General features: G+C 40.1%; 1 protein-coding gene across 1 annotated transcript in view; it reads left to right on the top strand.

Annotated features, from left to right (window-relative positions):
• Window positions 1–26314, top strand: part of KIF26A (kinesin family member 26A) — a 99697-nt gene that overhangs the window by 56725 nt on the left and 16658 nt on the right. Inside the window, exon 5 of the mRNA XM_051769469.1 lies at window positions 12603–12786. Coding sequence (XP_051625429.1) covers window positions 12603–12786 — 184 coding nt within the window. The remainder of the gene's footprint in view (window positions 1–12602; window positions 12787–26314) is intronic.

Here is a 26314-nt window from a genome sequence, read left to right as displayed (position 1 = left end):
TGTATTTAATAGCTGTAAACTTTTGCCCAGTACCCTGCTGGGATGCACTGGTATCCTGCCTTTGTGCAGAGCTGGCACAAATTAAGTCTCTTTGACAGATAAAGTGGATAACTGGGTTATGAATAAGCAGTAGTTCACCAAAAGGTGAGGAAAATGTTTAATTCATTGGATCCTGAGTTAGAGATTTTTGTGCTGACCTGTAGTAGTTAAGCTGGTCTGTGAGGCTGAAACAGAAGTGCTTACTATAGTAGCAGGTAACCATAGTAAATTCTTGATAAATCATGGGTCAAGAGAAGCAGCCTAGTCACTTGTTAAAGCTTCTTCAGTAAGCATAACCCATGCCTAAGGAATCCTGCTTTGAGGGGATGTGGGAAAATTTTCTTTGAACTGGTTAGCGGGGAAAGCAGGGTACCAGCTCTTCCCAATTAAGGCTGCTTTGCTGGCAGATTTATCCCAAACCCACGCGTGGTTTGTCTCTAATTTACAGTGTCATAGCAGTATCATGGGAGTTGCAGGGCTCCTCAGGGACATTGTGGCTTGCTGGCATTAATGCAGCCCAACAGCCCCTCAGTGCACCATCCCTTCTTTGTTAAATGCCTGGAATGCCCCAGTTTCTCTTGCGACCATTTGGTCGCTGGTCAGGAAGGGTGGCTGAGAAATTTGTGGCTTTGGGGAGAACTATGGATGTGGAGATGAAGTGGAGCATCCAGCTGTTTCAAGGGTCAGCCAGATATATAATTAGATACATAATTATTCTTTCCCCCTTAATGACCTCCCTACTCTGGACTTAGAAAGCTGGAGCAGCCCGATCCCTGCGGTGTCCTCCCCACTGCATGGGGCTGGAGAGAGGGATGCCCTCCTGTCCCCTTTCTCCTCTCTGCATGGAGCTGGGAAGAGCAAGAAAGCCCTCATGCAGATGTGCAAATGGAGAGGGAGCGGGTGTCACCAAAGGGCTTGCCTTGTCTTGCCGGTGCCATGCCGTGGCTGCTGGAATGTGGTTGCTAGAGAGCAAACATGACCCGCACGTAGCACAGCACTATGTGGGGACAGGGGACAGGGCAGGGTGTGAGGCATTGTGCAGTATCTTGTATCATCTCAGGGCAGCTTAAGCTTTCCTAGTTGCTGTGGCAGCATAATACTGCCTGTAATTAAGGACAAACAAAGAGTGCATGCTTTAGGTATATCCCGTTTCACGTTAGCCTGTAAGGAGGATAAATTAGGAGATAAGCCTGAATTTAGTAGTCTTTGTCCTTGGGAACACAAATGACTCTCAGGACAGCATGTTTAGCAGCAGAACATCGTTACTGCTAATACAGCATTGTACATTTACACAGGGTGTTATCAGCTTAGGGTGAGCCAGGCCCCCTGCTATGGAGAGCTCATCGATGATGACTGAGAGATTGACTGGGCAAACAGAGATGAGGCACAGAGCTGTAGTTCAGCAAAGGGAGGAGGCAAAGAAATTGGAGTAGCTGAGAGGAGAGGGAAGGTAGAGTTTGGATGTCAGCACTGCTGAGTTACAACACTACTGAAAGCGTGAAAAATGTCCCAAAGTCTAACAGATTTGTGATCGGGATATGCCTATTGATTTCGAGGGGACAGACACTGAGTGATCAGCCAAGGTGGAGAGCACATGGTGACGATTTGAGAGAGCCTCAGAGGGAACTGGGTGGTAACCAGATGAACCAGCGCTGGGCATCTGTGAGTCATTGCCTTGGAAGATGAAGCTCCCCATATAGAGTATTAAGGATCATGGTGTATGAACCAAGGAGAGATGATGCAAGGCATCAATGTCAGGGACATGTTGGAAGGAGAAGCCTCACTTGAATAGCATAGGTTGTAGGACTTGTGGCTGAACAGGTTGGGCAGGAGACCGCAGAGTGAAAAAAGGAGGGAACCTGCTGCCAAACAGATTGGCAGGAAATATGAAAAGGAGGAAACAGTGAAAGATGGGAAAAATGGATCTAATAATGTGGGAACCTCATGATTAGGTCAGGATTTTGGAGAGGATGTTCTAGGTCTTTATTCCAAGTTCATAGCAAAAGCAGAATTGGGGCACAACAAAGCACTTGCAGTGTTTCCTGCTGACAGAATACCTTAAAGATCTTTAGCATGTGAAGCTACCCCTAAGGAGGACTGATTTTGGTCAGCTCTGAGTGCCTTGATGGATGATAATACATGAGGTTCTGGAGTACCAGAGGCAGCCCCTCCAGGAGATGTGATGACTTTTTGAGCTACTGTAGGTGGTTCAGTACAGATGGCGGTTGCAGTGGCTGGGTCTTGGATTAGCTCTATATTCTGACATGTCCTTGATGCCCATGAGGAAGAGCAAAGAAGAATATTTTAAAACAGATGTGTCCACAAGTATGCCAGAGGGGAGACTTCAGAGCTACCCAAGTTTGAATTTATTTGTGCGGGTAAATGGTGGTCAGTGGATTTTAAACTAGGGAAAAGTCTGAAGTATTTGACTGGAGTCATGCAGATATTTCTTCTTACTTTGTCCTCTCTTGGATCTTCTGCTTGCCTGGACTTAATATTTTCTCCCTTAATTTTAGGATTTTTTTTTATATGATCCTTTCTATATTTTCTCCTTCCTCCCTAGCTGAACACACTCGATCATTCTGTTTTCCTGACTGTATGGAATCTCGCTGTTGTCTGGCTACCAGAGTCTCTCTTTCCGTTTGGCTTTTTCCCTTCTTTCTGCCCTTCCTAGCTTGTCAAGAGGAGTACTTCTCCTGCCTCCTCCTCACCCCAGCCTTCCCAGTCTGCCTGCTTTTTTGGTTCCTGGACTCCTGAACACCAGCGCTTGCTCTGACTCCGTTATTTGGGGCTCCTCAGCTTGGCAGCAGTGGCAGCTGCACTGGTGGTTTTGCTGCAGTGGGAATGGAGCATTCCATAGGTAAAATGATAATGGTTACTTTCCTGTGGGGATGTACTTTGACAGTTTGCACCTGTTTTGTAACTTTGTTAGTGACTTTCAGACTCTTCCAGTAACATATTTAACTATTTTAGTATGTTGTTAAGACAGACAGACTTAGCAGGTGAAATAGTTAAACCAGACTAATAGTTAATTGAGTATTTAGTTCTCATGGCTAACTTGCAGTCAATCTAACACTAAGTTTATGATGTGCACGATGTGGTTTGCAGGGCAGATGGACTTTGAAGTGACACTTTCTCTATTCTGAGCAACATTGCTTTGCTTTCTCGTGCTTGTGGCAAAATAAGACATCCCACATTATCATTTATAACAAAAATGAAATGTCAAGCCAAAATAATGCACTAGCACTATAGCTGCAGTGCTTGATCAACTGCAGGATTACTCTGAAGATGCTTTTAAATTCTCTATGAAATATCATTGCATTTTGGCTTTCTAAAATTTCCTTCATCTTTCCTGCTGGAGGATGGAAGATGTTTCTTTTGGCAGGACATTTCAAACAGCTTAGCCAGTACCTCGCTTAACATCAGTATAGTGCTGCTCTTGGGGTTGCTTTCTGCTTTGTTGGGCTTTTTGTGTCCACAGTGGTGGAGCTCACTTACTAAGAAGCACTGCCCTATAGAGTTTTTACAGGGAGGAAATGACTCAGTGGAAGTTAATCAGCATAAAATGAATCTAATCTAAATGTTATTACTGAAGCTTGTTGGAGTTCAGGGCAAGCTTCAGAATATCTTTTGATACGGTGTCTCAGCAGGTCTTCAGGAGTCACTAATTTCTACTGAAATTTGAAATTATCATCTTTGAGTCAGAAATAGTCAAATCTCTCTATCCTCAGTGAAGGAAGAACATGCATCTCAAATTTTTCTGTTAAGTGCTATTTTAAATGGTGCTGTAATTTCAGCCCATTATACCTCTGAGAAATATCGCTTCAGAACTGATGTCAGTTAAATAAATCATAGAAACCCTGGGTTTAGAAGCCCATGTGCCCCTCTTCTGTTTAAAAATAGTCATTGTATGGGCACGTGACTCCTGTACTTGGGTGATTTCCCCTGCTTCATTTAGTGCTGTCGGTGACCATTTAACTCACTAACAGTACGAATAAGTAAATGCCCCCCTGGGAAGTTATTTGCTTGGCAGTATAGGTGTCAAGACTTTGACTAAGCATCTGAAATAAAACCCAGCTGAAGTGGGAATGGATCCTCTGTGGATTTTTCTAGATGTGCAATAAAATATGGAACTGAGGGAGCTGAAATTGATGGGAAAGGTTTGCCTGTGGGCATGGCGGGTTGGGGCAAAGGAAGGTAACCTGAAAATGTAACTCACCCCACAGCTTTTAAGGTAAAGGAGACATTACAGTCACAGATGCTCACTTGTATTCAGACTGGTATATGCAATCAGGAATGTGAAAATAGTGAATTTTTCCCCCTTTTAGTCCTCCTCTTTCCTGTCAGATACTTGTCTGAATGTAGTGCTTCAGATGAACCCTTGTTAGTGATGTCATGTATTTTTTCTCTCGTCTTTTCCACTTACAAGTGCATCTATGTCTTTCCTGGAGCAGCCTGAATGAGTAGAATGCTTTTACTTTTCATAGCAGATTGTTTTTGATGAATAACATGGAGTGTAATATCTTTTGTAACAAAAAAAAAATTATTGGCTTCTTTCTGTGCACCGGGAGCTGATACTACAGAGCAAAATTTTAAGTGATCTGTTTAAGTGATTACTTTAATAATGAAAGGCTAGTTAACACCATTGCTTAAATTTCATTACTTTGTAGCTTTAAAAATGTCTTTATTACTTTTTCTTGACAGAATACAAATGAGGCTAGAATTCTGTTTTGCTCAACCTGACTGTTTCATGAGTCTGTGTCTTGCTGGCAAATAAGTCCAACCTTTTTTGCCTAAGGAGTGTGCTTAGATTGATGTGATTCTGCCTGCTTTAGCTCAGTTAGGTCATGAAACAGAGCTGGGAAATACTGCTGGTGTTCAGGTAGCTGTATTTTCACTACATAGCTATGCAGTGTGTAGCCTGGGAACTGACATATTTCTATATTAGGTGTTGACAGTCTTGCTTACTTAAAGATTAACCTACACAGGTTTTCAGCAGTTTGTCATATGGTACAATTGTAAACAGTGAGTGTGGAAGTGCAGCAATATGTTCGTCTGCTGTTGCTTTGTTTAACATCATTAGTGAACAGAGCTGGAAATGGTATGTGGCAGGCTGCGGTGACTAGCTGTTATTCTGCTGAGTGCATGTGTATATATATAAAAGTCAATTCCTGAATGCTGGTCCTGGCTGCTGAAGCAATGTTCTTTGGCCAGAAAAGCATCTTAAATCTACAATCTGAAGAGAATACGGAGCTGACGTCACCCATGACAATTCTGTAGCAGCAACCTTGGAAGCTGCTGCTTTGGGAGAGCAGAAAAAGTGGCTGGAGTGTAACTATCAGTGCTTGTGAGGATCTGCCCTTTGGTGTTTCTCAAACCTGGGGAAAAATTACAGAGAAGCATAGTGAAAACTCCTCCTTGAATTCCTCTATGAATATTACTTGAGTGCTTGAAGATGGGCTTGATTGGTTGCTTCTGCTAAATTAATAATGTGGAGGGATCACTCTTGGTTCTGTATGGCATGAAGAAGCTCTTCTAATTTCAGGGTACCCAGCTGGTTTGTTTTAACTTGTCATCTTCTAGAGGTCTCTTTGAGATTATCCCAAAGTGGCTTTGTCTGGCTTTTCTCTACGGTGCCTACATTTAGGTGACACTTGATTATTTCTCACTGATGTGTGAAGCCCTGATTCCATACTTTATGAAACTGTGAATACAGTAGGGGGAGAACAACAAGGATAGTCATAAATCAAGGAAACCTGACCTGTGAGGAAAGGTTGGAAGGATTATAACTTTAGAAAAGACTGGGGTATGGTAGTGGCTTTCATACAGGTAACAGCTTCTGCAGGAGAAGGAAATAAGCTTCTCTGCATGTCTGCTGGTGAGGTGGGGGGAAGATAAAGAATAAGAGACATGAGATGTGAATTTTCTAAGAGTAAGACTAGTTAAAAACTGGAATTGATTGCCTTGGGAGGCTGTGGACTTGCTTTCACTGGAGGTTTCTAAGAATAAGTTGAAGAAATATATATTGGATTGTATTAGGTAAAGTTCATCCTACCCTTTAGCATTGGGAAAGTGTAGATAACTCTTAAAATCTCTTCTGCACTCATCTTCTTCCAGCTGTGAGAAGATGCTTTTCCTAATAAATAGCTGATTTTTATTTCTGCCTTGTGGATTTTAACAAGAGATAGTAAGAGAAAAGTAAGAGGTCAAAGTGAAATCCAAGCCCAGATTGCAAGCTTATGCTATGTGCAAGAGGCAAAGCATGAACCTAGTCTCGTATTGGGGATACTTTCTTTTATAATGCTGGCGTGGTAACATCCCCACAATATTAAATGTGGTTTGACATTTTGGAATGTTTCAGAATAATGGATTTCTATTGAAACTTTATTACCATCACCCATTATAAAAGTGCCATTGTTTGAGGCTGTGCATTGTGATCCAGATGAAATGATTATTTATTGAGGAAGTTGAACCACGGAAATAAGGAACATTAATTGTTTGTTCTTCCTGGCAGTGATTCTCAACAACATTGCTGGGACAGCTAAGCAAACAAAGGTTTGGTGCTGTACTTGTGTGGTGGTACTAAGTGGGGAAAGCCTTTATATCCTCCTGGAGCTATATATGCATCCCAAGAACCTCTAAGCTTGTTCTAAGGGGAAGAAGAGACCACAACCTCAAAGTTTTATGTGTATTTTAGAAGTGGTTTCTTGAGCAAAATTTACTGTAGAAATACAGATGATGCCTATCCTTTCCAAACCTTCACATCAGATTTAGACATTCCCAGTTTTCTCTTTAAAAATGTCTTTTTCTAAATCATATTTTATTTTCCACGTTGCATGCTGTTAGTGGAAACTGATTTTTAATTTTCCTTGGGGTTTTGGGTAGCAACTTCACTTTTTCATTGTGCTACCTTTTTTAGTTTTAGAACCACAAATCAAACAGTAATAGGGATAAGAAAAATAATAATACCTACCAAGTGTATTCTGTGAGTTGCGGAAGGCTTGGGACAGAGTGCTGGAGAGTGTATTGTAGGACATCCGTCTATTTATTATCTATATTGATGAGTAATTAAGGAAACAATAACTGGAACTGCAGATATGATGATAGGCTGTGACTTTCCCACTGCTTCCTTTAGGGCTGGTTTGCAGTGGGAAAAGCTTGGGATATTGGTTATGGGAGGTGATTGATGCATTGTTGGAGCTGGGAAAGTTCAGGAAAGCTTTGCTTTAGAGTAGACTGATTCTCAGTGTAAACCTGCAACTACAATCTTGAAAACTTTGCAGAGGGTTTAGAATCAGGATAAAAGTCACTTCCATGATGTCTGTCAAGGTCAAACCAAAAGTCTTGAGTAAGCATTCTCTTGAGTAAACTCTGAATGTCAGGCTATTTAAGGCCTGGACTGTACACTTTGGCCTTGACTCTTTCAGTGAAGCCCTTAAGCATTCTCACAATATGAATAATGATTGTGATCTCTGAAAGATAAGGCTGGCTAATAACACTAAAACTGTTAATATGTAATGAGTCATACTGAAATGAACGTGCAGAAGTTTTATTTTATTTTTCTTGTCTGTGGATGTTAGTACTGGGAAGCAGGACTCCCAGTTCTCTTTCTGACTTGTGGTAGTTTGTCCATAAACCCACGGTGTCAATTAAGTCCTCTGCATTTATCTCAGTTGACCCATTTCTAGTATGCATCCCAGAACATATTTCATATCCCTCTTCCTTCTGAAGCTTAATAAATTCCACAAAGTGTTAAGCAAAAATTTTGTAATTTTGCATAGTTATAAAAGTTTCAAATTTAGTTTTCTTTTTTTTTTTTGTGGAGAAATTATGCCCAGAAGGAATGCTTAAGGGATTTAAACTGTGCTGTTTACTTTCACAGCTATAATGTGCAGAACGTGTGCAGTGAGTGTAAGCTAGAAGCAGCTTGCTGTACATCAGACTATCTGAAATGTCATGCTAACTGCATAGGCAGAATTTAAAATAAAAAATAGTATGGTTCTTTCAATGAGCAGGCTTTGTAGAGGCTGTTGTTGCACAGTCTTGTTCCCTAGATGCTAAGCATTATGTAATTGATCTGGCCATAGTTTTCCTCACTGGTCTCATCCATGCATGGCAGAAAACCTAGTAATCTGTAAATTGTGTGGGGTAAGGAGACTGTCCCTTGTCATTTGATATTTGAGTGCCCCTGCGTGGGCCATATATTAGTTTTATTTTCTACTGCGACACGTAGCTATGAGGAAAGAACTCTCCAGAGTGTCTTAAAAGACATCTTCTATTAAAGAGGGAAAGAGTTAAACAAAATGCAGACAGTAGATCTCACAGCTGGAGGTAAAAGTAATATACATGGATGTGTCTCATGCTTTAATTGGAAGAGAAGCTTAGGAGTATGGAGCTTAGTTTCCATTGCAAGAATGTTTTGTAGAAGAGTGCTTGTGAAGGCTGAATGGGGAAAGCAAAGCTGGGTGGGAAGTGTATAATTGTGACAAAGCTGTGACAAAATGCTTGGCAAATGCCTGGAGAAACAAATGGCTGTAATGCTTAAGTTTTGCACAGTATTCCCTACAGGTCATAATTTTTCCTGTGAGGAAACAGAAGTTGATGTTGAAGAAGGTCAGACAGCCCACTGTAGTGCTGAAGACGTATGTGAGGGCTTCCTGCGCAAGATTAAATTTGAGAAAAAGAAGCAAATCAGGCAATAGGCATGGCACCCAATTAGGCTCCTACAGAAAGTGATCTGGTACGAGCCCAAATTCTGTCTTTCTGGTGCTAGGCAAAAAAGGCCCAGTTTAGGAGAGCCTTACCTGCCCTGTCTCCATGGAACGAATTCCTCCTGAGAAAAGGAATGCTGGAGAAAAGACACAACTGGAAACTTAGGTATAGATTCGGTAATGGGTTGTTGGATAAGGACTGCAGAAAATCCAGCACTCTGGAGTGTTTCAGCATTGGTTTCATGTAAATACATCCTCTCATGAATTTTTCTGAAGGAAGGAGATTTGTGAAGTTGGATTTTGTTTTAATTTATTTGGGCCCCTGTCCAGACCAGCTTGGCCTATTTTTTGGCCTAATGAGTACTTGACTGGGATGCCACCAAGTATGTTGTTGGTTCTGCAAGAAGTTCATAAGGATTGATGAGTCCTTATGCTGTGCTCTTTGCCTGGGCAAGTCCAGGAGCCCAAGCCAAGCATATGAGGGCTGCTGCCCAATTGGCTTTTTGTTAAAGAACTGACTGTGCTTTTTATGGGGGCTGAGGATGACAATTGCTTGAATTCATATTCAGAGTGCATGGCTTGATAGTGATGTTTTATCTAAATCAGCCTATTCTTTCCATTAGATCCTTAACCTTTCCCAAAACAACAAATAAAACCAAACCCCGCAAGCTGTTTGATGCTGCTGGTACAAGATATCTGTGATGTTCCAGCTCCAGAAACAACCTTGTTTTAATATCAGGCAAAGTCATTCTTGCATTCAGACACAAAGAGGTCATGATTAAGCTTTGTGCTCTGTTACCTGACAAGAGATGATTTTTAAGTGTGAACCACATACATCATTATTAGAGCTATTGGCCTGTTGCCCATGAAAGCACTGATTATTTTCTACAACAGCTACTCCAGTTCCTCTCCTTTTAGTTTCCTGTTATCTCACATGGACATCGGCAGTCCCTTTGCCAAATTTCTTCGTAAAACTGTGGCACTCCAGACTCATAGGAAGAGGATTTATCAGCACTACAGCAGTTAATTGCTTTAGCTAACAAATGGCATTGTCCTTTGAACAGTGGAGATGCAGAAAGGTGGCGCATATTGTCAAAAGCAAACCACTTTGGAAGTTGTTCTATCTTGGTGTGGAAGTTAAGAGAACTAGTAGTGGATTCACTATCTTAGATCTGCTTATCAAAATGTCCCAGAAATATGCTACTGAGGTATTTTGAGAGATTCTGTACTTCTAAGAAGTGGAATTTCTCTTGATTTATTAATATGCTTTGCTTAGCTAGGCCTGTTTGGGAGCAGTTACTCCTTGAGTATTAGTGCTTAGTTGGCTGCGTGAATACACAATTCCTCAGTAAATTTGTCCTTTGTATCTCATTCTCTTTAATGTATGTTTCCCAGAGGAGCTCCTTTAGCCAGATCTGTTGCAGGAGTAATTATTTCATCAGGATTTAATGTATAGCTTGATTGCGCTTTGAAGACATTCTCTTGAGGAGTTTTTATAATTTCAACAAGGGATCATAGCATGTAAACAAGAAAATAAACATTATCTTTCATATTAATCAACAAGATGATTAAATAATAATCACAATTGTTAATTGGTACTTGGAGATAGAGGCTAATGACTGTCTTGAGTTCCACAATGGCAGTACCAACAGGTAGAGACTCTTTCCTGCACAGTAAAGCTGTATATAATTTAGGAGGCATTACAGTTTTAATGTGCAGCTGCAACCACTGTGAAGTTGTGCAACTGTGTGCCTGGTGTCCTATTTCAGGCATATGTTTTCATACTGAATGAAGTATTAGCAAGGGGATTTGAGATTTAGGCAGTTAAATCAGTTCTCATTGCCACCAACCCGCCGAGGTTCTGTATAAACCCATGCTTGTGGTATTTTGCTTCGCTGTGGGATCCAGTTCCTGCTGGTTTCAGGATGCAGTTGGAGTCAAAAGCTGCTTCTTTCCTCAGAGGCAAAAGTCTGACTTGCTCCTCAATAGACAGTGGCTTCAGGCTCCCTCTGAGTTTGGAACTAGAGCCTCATTTTTTCATCATACGAATCTTTGTCTTTTTCTAAATGCTGCAGTGTTTATAGAGGGAAAAGGGAGCACGTAGGGGGTCCGCAACTCTGGAAGTTGAAGTAAAAAGGTTCATAACACACAAGTTTGGGAATATAGAACATAGGACTGGGAATTTTGGAGATCTGTATTGAAAGTCCTGCCCTTAGTGCTGACTAGCTGTCTAATGTTGACTCAAATGTGGCATTTTGCTCCTCAGATACAACCAGTTCTTTGTATTGTTACTCATTTGAAGCCAGTAACACTGCTAGAAGAAACTGTGCGGCCCTTCTGCTCTTAGTGTTTGGTTTTGCTTCTAACCTACCATAAATATAAGAAAAAGGAGTTTCTATCTCTGATCAGCTTACTAAACTGACAGCCTGAGACTGACTGACAACAAGATTCAGGGCAAGGTTAGAATTCTAGATTTACCCTTAATTTGTTATGACAGCAAAGCACTGACTTAGTTTCTCCATGTCTGTTGCTTATAATACTTCACAGATGCTAGTGCCAGTTTGATCTCACTGAAAAGTACTTGGAGATCTTAGGCTGAAAGACATGATGAAAATATAAAGTAGTCATTGTATAAAGATACTTTTGGTCATCACATATTTATAAACTAATATGTTCAAAGTGACAAGCTGTTTTGTTGCAAGCATGGACCAGAATAGGGATTTGTCCCCAGAAGACCTACTGGCATCAGTAGCATGGCCTCGAGTTGTCCACAGGTGCTGGCAGTGGAACACTTTGCAATTTTGCAAATTTTGAACATTTTACAATTGTTCAAAGTAATGTTAAAAAATAACATGTTGGATGCTTTTGCGATACTTATTTGTGAGTGGACTACTATCTACTGACAGCCTCAGGGTCAGATAACACATGTGTTATTTGGGTAGTAAAGCTCTCCTTGACTTCGAGAGAGATGAGATTTCACCCCCACTGCCACCCCCAGATACCCAGCATGTGCTTGCTAACACATATTTTTATTCTACTTAAATCTGCAGGGTGATTTTTTTTTTCCATGTGGGTTTTGATGTAGACTTGAGTTTCTGTTGTTGTTTCTTGCCGTATTGTTCAGTGTTGCTGATGGGAAATAACAGAAAAAACCTGATTATATTCCTATTTTTATTCACAGGGAAGAATGTTACAATTTTAATTGTATGTTCTAATTTTTCCTCCTTCATCTTTTATGTTTTGAATTTCTACATTTCAAAAGCAGCATCATTATCATTCAGCACATTAAAGCATGTCTTTTTAATAGCTTTCCATTTTAATGTGAAAGAATGGAATTGGGGAGGAAAAACCAATCTGTCTTGAAGGAAATTTTCTGTTATCTAAGGATTTTCTGTGCAGCCAACAGGAGAGGATCTTGAGCTTGGCTGACTTGGAGTGTTATTCTCTGCCTTGAGTAACTTGTAGAGTACAAAGAACTACTTTCATAATGTTATCACCAACAAAGTCCATCTGGTTCTGCCAGTGACAAGGGGATTATTTCAGCTTTTTATTATGTCAGTGAGATGTTAGCTTTTTAGGATTCAGATGTTAGCTGTTGGGGGAAAGAAGGGAAAGTTAGATAATAATTGAAACTCTGTTGGTGGAGAAGTTAACTGAATATTTTGCCAGTAATTTTCCTACCCATATTTCCTTCTATTGGCATCCTGATGGTTTATCCTTATGAAATCAGATTAGAATGCAATGACTTGATATATTAAGCAGGCAGTGATGACAATGAGCATCTGTTTGTCTGGTCCAGATTCCCATTAACACCTAGTAACATTGTCCTTTCTTGCTATTACTTTTATACAGAGCAGCACAGAAGCTTAACCTGTCTTCGAAGAGAAAGAAATACCATCCGCCCCTGCCACACACACACGACTTCTCTATTTATGCTACTAACTTTAGTGGCATCCTGCAGCTCTGTCCTCCCCCAGCACCACCATGCCTTCTGAGAGCTGTGTCCAAAATCAAGGACAACCCTGGCATTGGAAAGGTAACTTTGGATTTCAATTTTTTAAAACAGGTTTCTAGACAACTATTAATGGGGCTGGAAGCTTTCAACCTAGAACAGAGCTGGGTAGGCTCAAGGAAAGGGTCTTGGGATAGAGAGATAGCCATGTCCTTTTGAATGTTCCTGTTATCTCCTGTTGACTTTGTGAAGAGTTGGCAGGCTCAGGGTAGATTCAGTGCTGGAGTGCAGGCTTCCTTGAAGCCAGTTAACATCACTGACAACAGTATTGGCAAAGGTTGTTTTGCCCTTCCTTCCGTTAAAGTAAGAGACAAAATTTCCTTTGATGTCATTGGTCCTAAAACAATGCACATACAGGCTTTGCCCGTGGAAGAAATAGTCTCTGCATTGCCAGCAAGGCTCAGCCACTGGTGCTGGTGCTGTCTGTCAGCTGAGATGAAGGAGATACATTGAGGGGGCTTTGTTTCCCTCTGCTTTGCATGTCATTGTAAAGCAAGAGTAGGAAAATGGAGTAGCAGGAGAGAAATATACGTTTCGCCAGCTTAGGAAATGCGGCACCTTTTGAAATGGAAAAAATCATGCTAATTTTATCTAAAATTAATTAAAATAGAAGCCAATTACTTAGAGCTTTATTCATACTTATAACTGTTTAATCACCCACACAGCAGTCTGAACACTTATTTACATAGGCTGCAAGAGATTAGTGTTTGAAGATAGAATTGAAGTATGTAATGTGCACAGGAGAACTAAAATACGCACCTAGAGTAACTATACAAATCAGCATTAACAGAAAGAGATTGTCAGCCTAAATACCTACAGCTGACACTTGCTCACAGTGAATATTCTGTATTTCCTAACTCAGTGAATTTGTGCTAAATGGAAAACAAAGCAATAGTTTTGGCTGTTTTAAGCAGGTGGAAACTCACAGACGAAAATGTGGTTTCTTCTGTTTTTCCAGTCTTAGAAAAGAGGAGGAAGTATTAAATGGTGAAATACAGAAAACCTGACACAGTAATTTAGAGGTTCCCAGGTGGATGAGGTTTTGCTAAGGAATACCCTTTCTATGTGTGTGTTTTTTAACAGAGCCCATTTGTTGTGCCTGCCTTTTTTCTGTGAGACTTAGTACTTGTCCATGGCACAATAACAGGGAGCATGGCATTTCTGAGGCACGTTCCCTTAGGAAGACTTTTAAGTGTGATTGTATATCCTTGTGCCTACGGCTCAATAAAACTGTCTTTGCACCTCATAGCGCTTGTGTGCCTCCAGCTATGTCTAGCCAAGAAACTTCAGCCTTTGTACTATGCTTTGAGGGTGGCTGGTGGAGCTTCCCAGCAAGACCTGTACTTTATGGAAAGCTCTGGTTTATCTGGTGTCTTGAACAAGATTCAAAAGTCTAATATAGATCAAGGGCATTATCCCAGATAGCAGGAGATTATATGCCTTGAGTCATGTGCTCTACCTACTTTCTTCATTAGTGAGTAGAGCAGAGAGCTTTCCCAGGGAAGAGCTCTACCAAAATGCTAAGGAGTATGGTAGGACCTTGAGCAAATCAGCTGTGGAAGCTTCTCTTTCAGCACAGGACATATATCTGTAGTATGCTGGAAATGTGGGTGGCATTCCTCCCCTGCCTGGCATGTTACAACAAGAATTTCCAGAGTTTATGGGTCAGTGAGTTACTATTGACCCTCAAAATGTCTGTTGTTTAGCTCTTAGCTGAAAACATTAAAAACGTAGAATCATAGCATATCCTGAGTTGGACAGGACTTACAAGGATCATTGAGTATTGAAGATGCTGTTTGTTTGGGCCCAGGATTTCAGCTGAGTCATTCTCACCACATACTTGTTAACCAAAATTTGGAAGAACCCTGTGCTGTGCTGGAGAGGATAGAAACACTCTGCTAATTGAATCAGCCCTTTAGTTCTTACAGTTAAAACCTAGACCATGCAAATGGTGATGTGGTGTGCTAGTTCCTAGTTTTAATGGTTCTCAAAAAACAAAGTAACTAGGCATCTTCTCTGATCCAGTTGCAATACCTATTAAATGTCTCTCTTAACCCATTCCTCTTTTGCAACATCACAAATATCAGTGTTGGCCCATAAAAAAAACCCCTCCAGCAATACAGCTTTTTGTAAAAATTATGAGTCAGCACAAATGAAATCTCATGTGTCCAAATTCTTAGAACTTGTGGTCAAAGGAAGTGTCACTTCCTTATAGGTGTACTTTAGTAGTAAAAACCTCATAGTTTTTTACCTTTTCTGAGCAATGCCAAACAGCTTTTGATAGCATTTAGCTCACTATGCATTAGCACTCTCCATTATTTCCTCTTCATCAACTTCTGCTGATCAAGATTTACTCAGCTGGTATCTCATGATGAGGGTGATGGGAATAAAGTAATCACTTTTATTCCTCACTGCTTTAAGTATCATAGCAATTGAGAGAACAATCAGTAAACACTGGCAGTTGTGCTGTGATCCTCTGTTAACTTCAGTCTCTCTTCTAACAGCTTTTTATTTTACACTCCTCCTGCTTATCATTTTCCTCAGGTTTTTTTGCAACCTGTCCAGTGATGAGTATAAAATACACACAGGGGACAGAATCAGTGATGAATTATGGAGTCACTTTTTCCTACCACAGCATCTGTGGCTCATGCTGTCCTTGGTTTATGTGATCATTTCCATGTCAGCAGTGTCCCTCACCCAGCTATTACAGCTGGTGGGGCAGCTTTTTCCTCCTCACCTCCAAGGAGAGGAAGTTGTGCAAGAATGATAAATAGAAGTAACAAACTGGAAACCTATGAAGTGTCCAAGATGCTTCAGTGAGAGCAATGTGCCAAACTGAAGAGATGAATGATATGCCAACTGTACCAAAATACCATTTATTGTAAGTGATTAAGGCCTGAATACTACAGCAACTAATTATTATCTGTACTGACACATTCTTAGTAGTCTCATTTCTTTTGTAAATCTGCTGGAAACTTAGAGTAAAGTGCACATTGAAACATTTACAATGGCAAATATGAATGGCTTTCTGTATGGTCCCTGCAGTGGTAATTCTAAATATTTTGTCACCCCAGGGATACTCAAGGTTGTATTTTAGCTGGTATTCGATATACTATAAGAGACACAGGAACATAATGTGGAAAATGTGAGGGCCACAAGTAGAACAAGGTGTCCAGAGGGAATCTAGAAGTATAGTTTCACAAGGCTGACTTTGAGACCAGGTATCCAGGCAAAGTGGTTGAAACAATAATAAAGATAAAAATTAGCAGGCAGGGATTAATGCCATATAGGAGGGATCAGTTGTTGAAGTTTTTACAGATGGAGCACATACATTAGCATTTTGTGGAAGAGTCAATGAACATTAGAATAGGGTTGGTCTGATTTATAGAGTGTATTTGGATTATTTAAAAGCTTTTTGACAAGTGCCTTGACCTAAGTTTCTTAAAAAACTCTAATTTGTCATGTATTCTCCAGTGGGTTAATAACTGGTAGGAAATGAGGGTAGATTTCACACTGAAGGAAAGTTTAGCAGTGTTGTCATATGGAAATCCATCCTGTTTGGTGTTGTCTCTATTACATAGTTTGGGTGAGGTGGTGAAGCTGTGTATTCACAGCAGCCAAAACTAAAACTGACTGTGAAGATTTGGAAAATGATGTCATGACACTGAAGTTACTGGGTGAGTAAGGAGGCAGATGGACTTTCATATTGATTAATACAGGGTAATGTATGCAAGAAAAGTAGCTCTGACTATGCATGCACAAACAGTAAGCAGTGAGGAAATCAGACATGACTAGAAGCCATTTTAACAGCCAATGTGGAAGCTACAGCATTAGTTTGTTATCAACCTGAGCTTCTAAAGAAATGCTTTACTGACTGTTCAGAAGGCAAAAAGGTAAAGCATTGTTAGTTTTAGGGGGTCTCTAACAATATGTGATATAAATACATGTTCCTCCTCAGGCTCATAATGTATAAATAACAGCCACTCATTGATGTTTTTTTCCTGTACTCGCCTTCTTCCTTGAAGTGAGATCTTTAAAGAAGTTTGAGAGGATGGTAACAAGAAATATAAAGATGTCCCCTCCTCTATCATGTATTTATCTCCAAATTACCTTCTCAGAGGAGAGGCACTCCTGTGACTGAGTGAGAGAAGGACTGAGTCCTCAGACTCCAGCATGCAGAAGCAGCAGTGGAGTGTATTTCACTGCTGGCATTGACCTTGACCCCAGTCAACCTAAACCTTTGGAGAAAAGACCTCACCAAACAAATTAAGATCTGTACTTAGAATTTTGTCTTCCTTATCCTTACTTGATATGCACTTTCAAAGCTGTCCTACTGTGACTATTGGCTTATCATGCAAAAAACTCCCTTTGGCAGAAGCACTGACTCAATAGCGAGCTGAAGGTGTTAAGCCTTTTTCATTGGCTTCAAAGTTAAACACAGAAATAAGAGTTATTCTGAATTGGGCGATGGGACAGTTGAATCTAAGGAACTGTTTGAAGGCAGCATCTGGATTATTTAGCATTCTTCTGTGGTGTCTATAATTGGACAGGTCCTGCCACTGATTGTGGGACCTTTTCTTGAACTTTTGAGCCCAACAGGCATTTGGGGAAAGGAAGAGGCTTGAATTCTTGCTTTTCATAAGCTGCATGACTACAGCAAAGGTAGTTACTGTGCATTGTGAGAACCGCTGGACGAGACAGGATGTGGAGAGATTTCGATGGCCAGTTCTTGCACTTGAACTCAGTTATTGATTATTTTAGCCCAACATCTAAATTTGTTCCTAATCTCACATCATCATCTCCATGTGTATCATACAGTTCTGCTCGGTGAAATTGCTATATGCCTTTTATGGTTGAATGCATTTGTTATTAGAGACCTACTTCAGCAGAGAGCCTGTGTGTGTCTTTTACAATTTGAATTTATAATTTCTCACTGTTTCAAGTACTCTTCTGGAAGGTGGAAAATAAATATCTTATTAATTCCTTTTACATTTCAGAAATACTAATTTTTCCCATTATAATAATTTCAGGAGAAGTATGTGGACTTGTCCCATGATATAAATCTTTAATTAAGCCTTTCGTTAATTTTCTTTACTAATACTGCAAAATGTTATACAGGTGCTTATAGGGATTGTCAATGTTCAACAATACCAAGCAGGGAAAAGTTAAAAAGAAAAAAAATTAGAATGGTAGGTCTGTCTGCAACCTGTGTTTCATGTAATCAACAATGTTCAAACTCTTGCACAAAGGAAAATCCCACTACCAATGCAAACTGGATGCTGAAAGGAATTTTGCTCACTACTGATAAATGTTACATAGTAAAATTCATACCTTTCTCTTGAATGTGCCAAAAGCATCAGAGTCCAAATCATTTAGCTGAATCCTACTTAAAAGGCAATGATCCAGTGCAGTATGATTCTTGTAACTGAATCATTTTTGTGGTCTCTCTGGGTGTTATTAAATTTAATGTCAGAATAGTAGGAAAGACGTCTGAAAGCCATTTAATATTGTCACTGGAAAGAAGTTAGATTATGCTCAATTTCTGACATTAATGTGCTACTTAAGATAATTTATCATATTGTGGTATTAAGAAAGGCATCCTTTTTACAATGGCTGCTGCGTAGCATTCTAATGTGCTATTTTTCTTTAGCATGGTAGGAAACCTTTTTCATGCAAAATGTTTTTTTTCTGGGATTCTATTCAGCTCATTCTTTATAATACTGCATCACTTACAACAGCAACTTTAAGTGCTTGTCGCTTTCAAGGATTCTGTCAATTTTTTTGTGTTAGAATGACAGAATCCTCCTGTGTAAGATAATTGAAGTGGAGCATTTACAGAGGACCTGAATTGTCAGACATGTTTCTTGGACAGGTATACATATACTGCTCTCCATTTATGAGTTTTAGGCATTTACTTTCATTTATGCTTTACCAAGTGATAGCTAAGGTACTGCTAATATGATTTACTAATCATGTAGGATTTTCTTAAGTGTGCTGTGTGTCCCATTCACTGGTTCTCACGATGGTTTGATGACAGATAACAAATAGGTACTTAATTTTGTCATCTTTATTGCTCCTTGTTTCCTAATGACTAAAGCTTTATTTCTGATATAAGTCATGTATCATACTAAGTACTTGTCTATTGATGTATGTAGCACTGTATCATCCCAAGTGTGCGTATCCCTGCCCAAACACCTTGAACTGCTTAAACAAAAATGTGGAAAAGTTAGATAAAAATACATAAATTCTTCTACTTTCACCTTCTGCTGTTTTCACCTTGAAAAAATGAAATAGTTTTCTTCATGTTTTCTGGGAGTAGAGAATCAATTCTTCTTTAACAGAGTACAATATAGAAGTGATTTTTTTTTTTCTTTTTTTTTTTAGGTTCTCCCAGGGGAGCTAACTGGTCTATGCTAGCATGGCAATTTTGCATATAAATTTGCCATCCATTGGTAGTGGCAGTATATGAAAAGCTTGTAAGAACTACCCACAGTAAACCAATTTAGCAAGGGTTATATATCTGTCAGTTACAATTAAATCCATGAAAAATATTGGCTCTGAACTAGGACTTTTGTAATTTGATTTACACTGTAGTTGAAAAATAAGTGATTTCATTGGAAAATGGTCTTTATTCAACTGAATGTGAATTCTTTGTAATTTCTCACTGAGAAATCTTAATTCAGAGTGGTGGGTGTCTAAACATAGTTATTTAATTAACCTGCTGCTATATGCCATTTTGTGAACATTGGGCAAAATTAACCTCCTGGCTGCACGATGCCTGTCAAAGATGTGTGTTTCCAGGGAATATTTAGTGTCTGTTCAAATTTGATATAATGACATTTATTGCTAAAGATCAAATTGGTTGTTCATTTAGGAATTATGATACTGCTCTTATGCAGAATATGACCAGCATTTCTAAAATGGATTCCAGTATAGTGCCATCACCTTCCCAAAATACAGACAGATTAAGTCACTTTATTTTAGTAAAAAGGCTTGAGCCCATATATTTTAAAATTTTACATGCTTTTTAATCCATTCCTTTTACTTTTTCCTTCTCCTTCTGTCTAATTTGAAACTTGACAACTACATAAGCATCAAATGCTAACAAAACATCACTACAAAAACATAAACACTGCACATCCATTGATTTCAGAGGAGGTACCATATGTTACAGTTATGCCTGTGCTAACATACTTGACTGGGTCAGGATCTTAATTTCCTCACCATTCAAAATGCCATGGAGTCTAGTCATTACCTAGTGAATTAGTGGAGTCTTTTCCATCTACATGTCTGCCCCTCTTTAAACTGTGTAGAGTATTTGGCAGCCTCCACTTAGAGATGAGTGAACAACTTTGATATCTCTCTCTCTCTCTCTCTCTCTCTCTCTCTCTCTGTGTATACATATATATATATATATATATATATATAAATTTTTAATTGTCTAAAACATGTAGTAGAGGTCCATGATTAGTCTTAAGAACAGAATTCAAATCATATGGTTCTTTAAGTGTGAGATGGTCTTTCCCCTTTCTCTGGTCTCTGAGTTTATAGCCTTTCCATCTCTCTTGGTTATGGGGTAGTAATCTGTGAGAACCTGACTGTCAATCTCCTGGCTGTTTCTGTCTAAAATTGTGTAGAATTGTGTAGATCATTCTCTCTGTTATCACTGGCTCTCTTTTCTCTACCAATTCAACCTTGGATGTGATTTCTTCTGGGACAACACATGCCTCACTGGTCTTAGGGGAGTTTTGTGTTCATTGACATGTGACTTTGTGATAGCTCCATTCAATTCAGCATATCCAAAATACATGGGCTTTATTAGATAAAATTGCTAGCTTGCCTCTGACCATCAGTCTTACGTTCATGTCTTGCTGTCAGAGTTGCTTTGAATTTTGGATTTCACATTTTTTTTGTCTGTCTCTTACTTTTTCCAGACCTGCCTTCTGGCAGTGACATAAGCTTGATGTTCTGCACTGTCTTGATGAGTCCAGAAGTCAACTCATTATTTTGGTTGCTGTGACTCCCTCATTCCATTCTCCTCAACTCCAGCTCGTTCAGTATGTTCGGGGGAGGATCTGGAATTCACGAGTCCACACAAAAGGGTCCCACGGGACTGGCACAGTGGAGAAGGTCACAGCATGGGAACAGTGACTGCCATGTGGTGATGGGGTAGGAGGTCTCTCCTTGTGACCCTTAGGTGTGAAATGGGGCAGCCAGTAGCAGTGGAGGAGGAGAGCTGCAAGAGGAGGAAGGGCTGGTACCAGCCAGCATGTACAGCCTTCAGTTTCTGAGTTATTTCAGTATTTAGGTGAAAATTGTTAAATATGCATCTAGATTTTACTTTAATAAGGGTCAAAGATCTCAAGGCCTAGAGTTTTGGCTCAGGACTCCAACAGTTTACTGAAATTTGAGTAGATCTGTGGTTTTCTAGTGATCTCATCAGATGTTTCTAAAACTTTCTGGGGTTTAGTCCAAGAATTATCCACATTGCCCTTGTCATCCACACATGGGCCTTTACTTTCCCCCCCTTTTCTTTTCAGAAATGTGCCCTTTTGCCAGTTTTTCTCCCTTAAAATTCCTTATGTTTGCATAAACTGTGGTATGATTTTTTTTTGTATACTTCAGCATCCATCCATTAGGCTTGCCCTTACATAGCTGGAATTAATTCTAGCTTGCAGATGTTTTCTTTTGTTGCCTTTCTTTGCCCTGACTTCCACTGTAGGCTGACAGACAGATAAACTTAAAAAAAATAATTCCTTGATTGCTCTGAATGTCTCTCCCACCCTTGCCAGTGAAGGTTAAAATTACATCCATTGTTGTGCTGGGTGAGGGGTCTCTGACCTTGTGCCACCAATTTCTAGAGCTTTTCCAAATTAGGTCCTTGTTTATTTATTTTTAAAAATTCTTTATCTTGTAATGACATATTCAAGATGTATTTGCTATCTTCTTTTCCCAAACACTTTTGATTTTAATAGGATTTCCTTCAGCAATTCTGCTGACCTGCTGGTTTCTGCAGAAACATGAATTTGGAAAAGTTCAGCAATGGGGTGTGAAACCCCAGTGTACAAAACCCACCAGATCAGAGCCAGTTAATTAATGAGATACTTCAGTGGTTTGCATGATTTAGGTTGTCTTCAGGCACTGAGAAAAATGTTACTAATCTGCAAGTATTGTGATGTTTGTGTTTATTTTATTTGCAAAAATGGAACTCAAATACAAAGCTAGCCTCCTTTTCCATCAACATCCTCATTAAAATAGAACCTCTATCTAGTATTTGATGTCTGTATGAATGTCTGTGTACAAAGTCTTGTATCCTCCATGATTATAAACTTCCACTTGCATTTCTTTTTCTTGCCCTGCACTGTCCTCTGCATTGAAGAAGAAATACACAAAAGGGGGGGGGGAAGGAGTTAGTAATAATACCCGGTTCTAGCAATAAGGGTCATTTCCATCACAGGATGGATGTGCTGTCTTAGCTCTCCTTAAGGAGTGTAAGAGGAGGTCAGGGCAGGATGCCCATAGCCTGGGATGACTTTTCTGAAATCACCAAATCTGTATTGTCTTTCCTTTTTTCTGTTCTTTCTCTCTCCCCTCCTCCCCCATTTCTTTTAGCTCTCTTTCCACCCCCCACCAGACCTGTTCTTATTCCTTTCAACTTGTCTTATTCTTCCATTTCTTTGTTCATTCTCCTCTAAATTCCTTATCTTGTGTTTCCTTGCTTTTTACAAACGTTACCAGTAGCTGGTACCACTGCAGCTGGAGTTGACCACACAAAGCTGGACATGTTGTTGAATAATTGCCTATGCTGGGTGTGATCCTGAGTGGGCCTGAAATTATTGTTATTGCACTTAATTATAATAATTCATTTTCATAAGTGAATAAAAGCATTGGAGCGCAGTTATTGCTGAGTTGCTCTCTAGTTATGGGCCAAAGTTACTTTCAGATTTATGGGTTCACATGTTATCTTGAATCCTCCCTTCCCTGCAAGCCCTTGTATCTGGATGATTTCCTGCGCTGTGCATTGCTGTCCCTGCAGGTGAGCATGTCTTTTGTATGAGAACTAGATAAAGAGACCCAGGAGAAGCTGCAGTTAAATTGATCCTCAAGGCAAGAGCTATGCTAGCTCTATAGTACACTGCTTTTCCAGCAGTATTCATTCCAGAAGAGTACTGGGATGAACTTCAGAGCTGAGAATATAAACCTGTCACTTAATATTGGTCCTCAGACACAGGCGTGCAAGAAGTGTAAGAAGAATAAATAGTATTGCATCAAACCTTTCCTTATGCACTTAGAAGTTTGTACATGCACCTGGGATCTGCCTGCTCTTAGTTTTTGCTGTTGTGAAGGGATATGTTTGAGTAATCTTCATGCTTGTTGGTACTTTCATGAGCACTTCTGCTTTATTTCTGAGAGAAATCAGTCTGGCTCAGCATCATGAATAAGTGTGACACATTATAACCCTACAGTCTCTGGTAGATACCACTTATAGATTTATTTAGTGGGCAGAGAAACTAAAGGTGTAATCAGTGTTTTTCTACTGGCAAATCTGCTTTTAAACAGGGGAACTCCCTTCAGCTGATTTTCTCTTCCTACTCCCATTTGTCTTGAAAGCTCACTTCCACTGTAAAAATGAAGATGACCCTCGAGACCTGTTAAGTTTGGGATCTGATCCGGTATGGGAAGCTATTTTATAATCTTTCTGCTTCAGAGAGGTGGTCTTAAAAAGCTAATTTGACATGCAGGGTTTTTCTGAGGGTGAAGCCATCATTGTGTTTAGGGGGAGCAACTCCCTGATGAAGGTAACTTGATGTTTACGTCAGGAGCAAACCAATTTTCCTCTTATCCAAGCTCTGGCTGCTATAATCTAATAGGTGGAAGAGAGAACAGAAAGGACTGTTTAGATAAGTGCTCTGAAAACAGCATATATTTTAAAATTCATTTTAATCAAGTGAACCTGGAGTGGGCATTTGTACTTACACATATTTATACATTTAGGTTTTATTTCGTTTTTTTTGCCCAAGGGAGGTTATTTCTATAAGCACCCTGGTAGCATGTCAAGGTTGAGCTAGCAGGCTAATACACAAAGCTGGCTTCATGCAGCTTTTATGGGGAAACAGCCTTGAATGTGTCACCTCTGATGCACTTTGCTTTTGAGGCAGCTGTTTTATTTATTCTAAGGTTTGCTTGTTTTCTGCAACTGTATTTTCATATTCATATTACCATGAAAGGGGAAGGAAAAGAAAGTGTTGAATAAGGGGCTGCTTGAGTCAATAGGTGGAAGAATTTGCTGCTACCTTTGGTGGAGCCTCCTGCAGTGCTTATGGGAAGGGTTGGTTGTTTCTTAACCTCTTTGTTTGGAAAAAATGTTGGGGAAAAGCTTTTGTAGCTGCTTTGTGGAAAATATTTTCTGTGAGGGTGCTTGAATAATTGTGTAGGGATGCCTGTGTGTAGGTTAGCTGGCATAGAGAGGAGGACATGGAAAAATGGAACAGTTGAGAACTTAAATGAAATGTTCAAATTACCTGCCCTTCCCAGCTGATAAAGGCAGGGACAGTTCAGCGTTGTGCTTCCTGCTGTTCCCACCTGTCTGCTGTAGATCATCCTGGCTTGGGCACTTCATTTCACTGCACACACTGGGTGCAGGTGTGTATGCCATCATCTTTTCATCTTGTCTGGTATGAAGGGCAGTCCCAGAGGGTGGCTGTTTAGATAAGTGCTCTGTTTGCTGCCTGCATTTCCCATTTTTTGCTTTGCTGAAGTAGGTTTTATTTCTCTGGATCCAGGAGTGACGGGGAAGTGCTGACTGTGAAGTCCATTCTTTTTGCAAAGACACAATGTGTCAGTGTAATATGTGCACACCATTTTAATGACAATATTATTGAAACATAGTAAGTAGGAGTTAAATTGTTCTGGGAGATATAAGGTTAAATTTAGCAATAAAATGGAGAATCATTCTTTATCAGAGATGTGAGCTTTCGAACCTGGCTTCCATGTGCAGTATCCAGCTCAGGGCTGAAAGTGAGCCTGACTCATAGAAACACAGAATTGTTTAGGTTGGAAAGGATCTTTAAGATCGAGTCCAACTGTCAACCCAGCACTGCCAAGCCCACCATTAGACCATGTCCCCAAGTGCCACATCCACATGTCCTTTAAATACCTCCAGGGATGGTGTCTCTACCACTTCCCTCAGCAGCCTGTTCCAGGGCTTGACAACCCTTTAGGTGAAGAATATTTTCCTAATATTCAGCCTAAACCTCTCCTGGTGCAACTTGAGGCCATCTCCTCTTGCCCTATCACTTGTTACCTGTGAGGAGAAATCAACCCCCAACTCGCTACAACCTTTCAGCCTATTGTTCTCTGTAGAGAGCAATAAGGTCCCCCCTGAGCCTCCTCTTTTCCCAGCTCCCTTAAGCTGCTCCTCATCAGACTTGTGCTCCAGACTCTTCACCAGCTGTGTTGCCCTTCTCTGGACATGCTCCAGCACCGAAAAGTCTTTCTTGAAGTGAGAGGCCCAAAACTGAATACAGGATTTGAGGTGTGGCCTCACCAGTGCCAAGTGATGACTCATCAGTAGGTGACTGTGTGCTCTATGTCTGGAGGGTTCACCTGGTAGATTTGCAGTGGAGGGGTTCCTCTCTGTCACTCCCCTTCCAAATCAAGTGCAAGTGCTTTAACAGGAGTGGATGTTTGCTGTGTTGCAGGAGATGAAGCTCCTGGTGGGTGCTGTGGAGAGTGCAAGTGTTCCAGCTATGGTAGCGATGGAGGCTCTTCTTCCAGTGAAACTACCTGGTTAACACTGGTACTGAGAGAGTTGTCTGGATAGTTGGATAAGGAGATAATATTGTTGTTCAGCTTGTTATTGAAACATTTCAGACTGACCATGGAAAAAGTAATTCTGGCCAAGCATTGCTTTTCCTTGAAGTTTGATCCGCTGGGCAGTTCAGAGTTGTAGTTGCACCTGTAATTGTAATTTACTTCAATGCAATGTGTATAAAACATGTTGGTACTGACCTTGGAATAATTTCATATGGATAAATGGTTGTAAATAGGTGTGAGGCAGTATTTCACAAGTTTTTCAAGTAAGAATATGATTTCCAGGAAACTTAAAAGAAGCAGGTGTGCAGCCGTTGCTGAACTTTCCTCACACCCAGTCATTTGGCTCCCATAAGCTGCTTTGGAAATCACAGATAACATGTCTGAGCTTTCTAAAAATATTGTTTTAAAAATCTTTGTGTAGGATATTATCACTTGTAGTGTTGCAATAGAAAGGTACTTGGCGAGTGGTTTTGTTTCAAGCTTTTTGACTTTTTAATGGTTTGTGGGGAATTTTTCCTTCCTTTTTTTCTCCATTAAATCTGCAATTAACCACTAAAAAGCCTAGCAATAACAGCATAAAGGCATCTGCCTGGGAAAGTTATGAGAAAAACACCTCTTTATTAGAATAATGTGAACAAGGAATTGAAAGTTTCTAGATTTACTTCAAATGCGCTAACTGTCTGAGCCCCGTGTTATTCAGACTGATTTTCAAAGTGTTATGTCCTTTTGGCCACAC

The sequence above is a fragment of the Manacus candei genome, unplaced genomic scaffold (assembly GCF_025592945.1).
Source record: "Manacus candei isolate 608988 ecotype Guabito, Panama unplaced genomic scaffold, ASM2559294v1 h1tg000109l, whole genome shotgun sequence".
Lineage (NCBI taxonomy): Eukaryota > Metazoa > Chordata > Aves > Passeriformes > Pipridae > Manacus > Manacus candei.
The sequence above is the reverse complement of the archived record's forward strand: the minus strand, read 5'-3'. Positions and strand labels throughout refer to the sequence as shown.